The 7,226-nt window shown below is 33.3% G+C and overlaps 1 protein-coding gene across 1 annotated transcript in view; it reads left to right on the plus strand.

Annotated features, from left to right (window-relative positions):
• The first annotated feature begins 1,040 nt into the window (after positions 1 to 1,040).
• LOC107548966 (phosphatidylinositol 4-kinase alpha) overlaps positions 1,041 to 7,226 on the plus strand; it is a 41,833-nt gene continuing 35,647 nt past the window's right edge. Inside the window, exons 1-7 of the mRNA XM_016229846.1 lie at positions 1,041 to 1,221; positions 3,142 to 3,258; positions 4,216 to 4,309; positions 4,399 to 4,487; positions 4,877 to 4,949; positions 5,757 to 6,019; positions 6,809 to 6,875. Coding sequence (XP_016085332.1) covers positions 1,126 to 1,221; positions 3,142 to 3,258; positions 4,216 to 4,309; positions 4,399 to 4,487; positions 4,877 to 4,949; positions 5,757 to 6,019; positions 6,809 to 6,875 — 799 coding nt within the window. The 5' untranslated portion in view covers positions 1,041 to 1,125. The remainder of the gene's footprint in view (positions 1,222 to 3,141; positions 3,259 to 4,215; positions 4,310 to 4,398; positions 4,488 to 4,876; positions 4,950 to 5,756; positions 6,020 to 6,808; positions 6,876 to 7,226) is intronic.

Below are 7,226 nucleotides of genomic sequence, written 5' to 3' on the forward strand. Positions count from 1 at the left end.
GATTTAAGGTTTAAGATCAGACAAATAGGATAATTCATTTACATATCAAAAAATAAAACAATTAAAAACTAAAAGATAAATTTTTTTTATTTTTTCATGGCAATAACAGGTTAAAATCGATTTTTAAATATAGGTATATTAACAAATTAACAAACTAATTAAAAGTGAGATTAAAGATAGGTAAATTAAATTAAATAATTTACATACCAGAATGTAAATTTTTTAAGCTGCACTTCTAAAAAAAAATATATATATATATTTATATATAAGGAATAATTGACGACGAGCCGTTGAATTATTGCTTCGCGTCGTGGCCGCATCACCACCTCGTTTGTGCATTATTTTTCTAATAATTCAACGGCCCGGAGTAAATTATTCCGCTTATACTACGGTTACCACACCTCAAGACATCGATCAGATGATATATTTAAAGGGATTCGTCCGGTTTTTGTACTTAAATCGCTATTGTGAGTAGGATTATTTCTTCCGCATCTCATCCAACGCCTCTTTAGCTAGTTCCAAAACCTCATTTTAAAGCTGGTAATGGAGGCTTGAGCCGTTGATAGCATTCTAATGCAGTTATTAATGAAGTTATTAGAAAGAGAGCGAGAGAGAGAGAGACACACAGAGAAAGAGAAAGAGAGAGAACTGGCTAATTTCCAGTTAACTGTGCGAAGTGATATGGAACTGTAATGCGGTCAAGAGAGCTGCCTGGAACTACTTTCGCCGTGCGTTTCCCTGAAAATAATTGCGCGCCTCAGAACGTTCGTCAGCCAATCAGATTCAAGCATTCAACGGCCCCGCAGTATATATACATGTATATGTGTGTGTGTGTCGTTTTTTTTACATTTTATTTTATTTCAGTTAACATTTTATTTATTTCAATGTATTTAAAAACCTCTTATGAGGGTGAATTATATTTCTCTATAATTGAGGAGTTGTATATTGAAGTATAATTTCAGCAGAGGAGCAAAAAAGCGAACGCGTAAATGCTGCCGCACGTATATGGTGACCTTGTAAAATGTGCGCTCGGGCTTTCCGTAGTCGCGGCTCTCATCTGCTGTCAGTTGACGAACATTTAATTTTAAGATGTAGATATTTGTTTGTTTTAATATTAAACGAATAATGTCTTCGAAGGGGACTTCGCGAGGTTTTTATTTTAATACTGTGCTGTCTCTCGCGCGCTCTCTGGCTGCTCATCGACCCGCTCCGATTGACAAGGTGAGAGTTTTACTTCCTATTAGCATCTGAAGCTAACAGCTAACAGAACCATAACAAATCAAAAAGTAATCAAATATCTGACGTCCTCTCTTATTTATATAACACTTATTAACATGTATATCCAAATGTGAAAGACCAGCCGTTCAAATCGGCTGACATTTGCTTTATACAGTCAATGCTTTGCTAGTTTTACGTTCTTTCCCATTTAAGAGTTGAAGAATTTTTGCGTTATTAATTAATACCCACGTTTAATCATCTATATAATGCGTTTAAACTAGAATTCAATTTAATAATCACTTACATCATTGCTTATCTTAAATGCTTTACTGATCCGATACAATACAGTTAGAGGAAATAATCAGTGACAGCATAAAACGATCAATTTTATAATAATAATCATAATAATGAATGTTCTAATAGTCAAATACAGAATATATGTGACCCTGGACCGCAAAAGCAGTCATAAGGGTCAATTGTTTGAAATTGAGATGTATGCATCATCTGAAAGCTGAATAAATAATCTTTCCATTGATGTATGGTTTGTTAGGATAGGACAATATTTGGCTGAGATACAACTATTAGAAAAACTGGAATCTGAGGGTGCAAAAAAATCTAAATATTGAGAAAATCATCTTTAAAGTTGTCCAAATGAAGTTGTTAGCAATGCATATTACTAATCAAACATTAAGTTTTGATATATTTACGGTAGGAAATTTACAAAATATCTTCATGGAACATGATCTTTATTTAATATCCTAATGATTTTTGGCATAAAAGAGAAATGTATAATTTTGACCCATACAATGTATTGTTGGTTATTGCTACAAATATACCCCAGCGACTTAACACTGCTTTTGTGCTCCAGGGTCACATATTTGTTGTGAGTGAAAGCTGTACTTTTAGATCACTCAAAACACAAATTAAACCACATTATGTTTCAGATTTGGTCAACTGTTTATTGATTTATGAATTTATTTCAGGCTGATGGTTTAGTAAGTGCTCTTTTTTTGGTCATTTATAGCTCAGAGATGTAAATTATGCATTAACCCTGACACATCAAGTGCTTATATATATATATATATATAATTATTATTTTTTTAAATATGTTATTACTGTCTGACAGGACGTGAAAAACCAGGTGTTTCAAGGGCGGATCTCTATAGAAAAGTCATTGTGACTCTGAGAGCAAAACATTTTCTGAGCCTTAGTGAATTTGTGCAAAAGGTGCTCTCATTTAAAACCAAGTATGCGACCCGCTGGTGTCCTAAAAGTCAGTTTTGCATGTGAGATTCTTTATGTATTCTGGTTTTCTGGGAACTTTTTGGCTACATGATGACATTTTGACCCTTACTGCTTCTGAAGGAATGATTTAAAATGATAATAAAATGAAGTCTACATGTTTACCTGAAAACAGAAAAAGGCTTGATCAATAGTCTGTTTTAAAGGGAAGTATGTTATAGACTTCCTTAAACCTTGGTGAACGTCCTTACATAATCATCATTACTTTTTTGTGATGTGTGTGCACTTATTGTGTGGTGTCCAGGGTTATCTTAGTATTGTTTAAAATGCGATTATAGTTTTAATTAATATTTTGAATGAGCTTTTTTTTCAGTTTTATTAATTTTGTTATGTGCTTTTTGTCTTTTTTTATATTACTATTTAAGTTTAATTTATTTTTATTTTTTCATTAATGTGCAGTTAGTAATTTTAGTGTTTCAAAGTCAGTTATTTTTTCAGTTTGATTTTTATTTCAATTAACAAAAATGTTTTGTTGTTGTTGTTTAGTTTTAGTTAACAATAATTACCCTGGTGGTGTAGTAGTATTTATACAAATTAAAGTCAAATGGCACACTGGTTCTTTCTGCTTCTGCATGATTAAGATGGCACATTTAAATACAATTGCATATTTGTGTAATATAGGTCCAGAAGCTACAATGCATGTGTCCTGTGGACATCCGTGGTGTTTTCCAGCTGGATGAGCGGAGGAGAGATGCTGTGATCGCCCTCGGCATCTTCCTGGTGGAGTCTGAGCTGCAGGTACTGGTTTTAACACAGTCACACTCCTCAGCTTCATTGATTAAAGGAATAGTTCAACCAAAAATGAAAAATTCCTGTAAATATACCCTCCCTCAGGCCATCCAGGATGTAGAGGAGTTTGTTTCTTCATCAGATTTGGAGAAATGTAGCATTGTGTCACTTGCTCACCAATGGATGCTCTGCAGTGAATGGGTGCCGTCAGAATGAGAGTCCAAACAGCTGATAAACACATCACAATAATCCACACCACTCCAGTCCATCAGTTAACATCTGGAGAAGACAAAAGCTGTATGTTTGTAAGAAACAAATTAAAGTGTTTTCACTTTAAACTGTTGCTATTGGCTAAATTATGAGTCCATAATCCATTATAATGCTTTCTCTCAAATCAAAATTTGTTTTGGCTTGTAAACGGTGCTTGATCTGTGCAGATTTCTCTCCTGATTCAGACCAGATGCTTTTTCACTATAAACAGTGATATGATGGATAGAGGACTTGTATTTTAGTCAGAAGCGAATTGAAAACATCCTGATGGATTCATTTCTCACAAACACACACACAGCTTTGGGCTTCACAAGACATTAACTGATGGACTGGAGAGGAGTGGATTACTTGTGGATTATTGTGATGTTTTTATCAGCTGTTTGGACTCTCATTCTGACGGCACCCATTCACTGCAGAGGATCCACTGCTGAGCAAGTGATAAAATGCTACATTTCTACATATCTGTTCTCTTGAAAAAACAAACTCATCTACATCTTGGATGGCCTGAGGATGAGAAAAATTTCATTTCCAAACATTTTCATTTTTGGGTGGACTATTCCTTTAAAGTGAGACGTAGTGGGACATGTTTAATATAGTATTAGTATGGTGTTATATTAATCAAAGTGAATTCATTCATTGTGTTCATGAGCAATGATGGTCTGTAGTCCTGAATTGTATGTTTATGTATTTCTCCAGCATAAGGACACAATTGTCCCGTACTTGTTGGTTTTGCTGAAGGGATTACCCAGGGTGCAATGGATCGAGGAGAGCTCAGAGAGGAAAGGACGAGGTATAAAAATTCTGCCTTTTTAATCACATTTCCTCATTTCATTCTCAGTTGTTCCTGATCTTACATGTCTCTCAACCTTGTGTTTTCAGAAACGCTTCCCATTGCGGAGAATTTCTCCTTCTGCTTGGTGACGATGCTCTCAGACGTTGCTCAAATGGACGAGTCCATGCGAATCCAGGTGTGTTCATGATGACTTTGCTTGCTGTGGTTTGCTTTGCTAATCTGAATGAATCTGCTTTTCTGTTCTCAACCAGGATCGTTGTCAGAAGTGTGTCGTTCCTTGATTCTGTCAGTGTTTCTCTGATTATTATTTTTAGATTTGCTGTCCTATTGTATTTCGAAAGAGAAGCATAATCTCTCACCACTTAAAGGATCGCATGTAGAGAAGATAACAAGTTTCTTAGTTTCTATTATGTCACTAGCTGAGTGGAATACAACAATACAGTGTCTCTCACAGCTTCATTTTCATTCATGTCACATAAATGATGCCGTGTGTCTACCCTGACTGAGGTCTACAGGGAAAAGAGCAGCACTGATGTATTTAGTTTCCTCTCAAATATCTTTCAGATTTTGGAGGCTGTGATGAACCTCATGCAGGTGCTTCAGGAAATGTGTCAGAACATCGAAGGCCAAGATAAAGGTTAGTAAGGTGCTATACAGAATCTTACTTTATTTTCAGGAGTTCATGTGAAATTCATAACTTTCATAATGTGAGACAGAGCATTTATTTTATTCATCTGGGTTTGATTAGATCATGAAACATCAGCTGTGATTTATTGGTTAATGTTTTATGATTAATAACACAACTCTACAAAAGTTTTACAAAAAAAGTCTCTTCTGCTCACCAAGACTGAATTTGCTGATCAAAAATAAAGTAAAAACTAATATTGTGAAATATTATTACAATTTAAAATAGCATTTTTTTATTTGAATATATTTATATGAATTCTAATTAATTATTTGATTAATAATAATAATTATTGATAATAAATTGAACAGCATATCAGCATATTATAATGATTTCTGAAGGATCTTGTGACACTGAATACTGGAGTAAAATTCAGCTTTGCATCATTACATTTTAAAATATATTCAAATAGAAAAGAGTTATTTTAAATCGCAGTAATATTTCATAATATTACTTTTTTAATCAAATAAATGCAGTCTTGTTGAGCAGAAGAGACTTACAAAAACATCAAAAATTGTAATTAGTCGAAACATTTGACTGGCAGTGTATACAATTCAAATATATAATTATATGATATATATTATAGAGTATGTAATTGTTTTTTTCTTTAGAATAAGCACAATATGACAAGATGGATTCATTCAAAATAAATTGAAATGAATAAAGAAATAGTCAATTTAGATTTCACGTTGAATTGAAATGTCTTTTGTTGTTATTCAGTGTGGAATAAAAATATTTTTTTCTAATTTTCCTCTCCAGAATACCTGTGTAAATACACTGTGCCCTGTCTGCTCGGCTTGGTGCGAGCGTTTGGCCGCTACAGCAACACAGAGGAGCCGCTGCTGTCTAAACTCTTCCCTCGGGTCAGTCCTCAGCCCTTGGGCACAGCAGACGGGGAGGAAGTGACCCGACGACGATCCTTTAACGATTTCCGCTCCATTCTACCCAGCTCGCTCCTCACCGTCTGCCAGAGCGACACTTTACGCCGTAAAACCAGCAGCATTTCCAGCATCTCGCAACAGGTACCTGATGGATTTTCTCCTTCAGCCAGCAGAGGGCGGCCGCATCTTTAAAATGAGAGTGCAGTGATCAGAAATACAGGGTTTCTTTGTAATTTAAAAGGTCTTAATTTCCCCATCCACAAATTGAGACCTAAAATGTCTTAAACCAGAGCAGAAAGTCATAATTTCATGAAGTCATGGTATTAAATGTTGCATGCACTGAACAAAAATGTATGTTTTCCTCCGTATTCTTGTCTTGCTTTACAGTAAAACATTCATAAATAAAGATATGAAGTCTCATTTTCCGAGAAATTTAAAAATTGAGTTTATGCTTAAAACAAGAACAAGTATCTGTCAGTGAGGTCAAAAAATAAACTTGCTTCCCCTTTGATAAGGGACTTTTTTCTGACCCCACTGGCAGATATTTGTTCTTGTTTTAATCTCACTTCATTTTGATGAATTTCTTTGTGTCCCCTTCTATTTATTACTTAAATTGTGTTTTCTTGATCTTTAAAAGGTCCTAAAAAGTCTTACAGACACCCATGTCAGCCAGTGTCCTGTGACTAAAAACATGAAAATACTCTAGAGTATCACATACATACAATAGTATAAAATAGTATTTATAAAAAATAATGTAAGTTCTTTGAAGCAGTTGTTATTTAAAACACATAACCAATATATAAACACACACACACACACACGTGAGATCACAATACAAAGAATATAACATCATATAAAGTACTAGATTATATGATTTAGCATTTGTTGAAATTGTGATTTTGTTAATAATGATCTTTTTTTGTTTTCTAGGCCAGTCCAGAACGTGCTGGACTTCCTCCGAGTTCTCCTTCTGACCCTTCTGCTCCTTATTTTGAAGGTCATTTTAAATAAATAAAAAAATCGAATGTTTTGTTTTATTATTATTATTATTATTATTATTATTGTAATTAATCTATTTTTATTAAAATAAATCACAAAATAAAATAAAATGACAATTTATTGCAAATAAAATCAAATAATAATTTTTGTCCTATTGTTATTCATATTTATTATTGTTGATAGTACTATGATATCACAATCTGTTATATTTATTATCTATTATAAAAATATGTATTTAAATGTAATTTGTTATTTATATTTATAATATTTATATTTATGATCCATTATATAAATATATCCGTTTTATATATATATATATATATATATATATATATATGTATATATATAT

The sequence above is a fragment of the Sinocyclocheilus grahami genome, unplaced genomic scaffold (assembly GCF_001515645.1).
Source record: "Sinocyclocheilus grahami isolate Dianchi unplaced genomic scaffold, SAMN03320097.WGS_v1.1 scaffold359.1, whole genome shotgun sequence".
Lineage (NCBI taxonomy): Eukaryota > Metazoa > Chordata > Actinopteri > Cypriniformes > Cyprinidae > Sinocyclocheilus > Sinocyclocheilus grahami.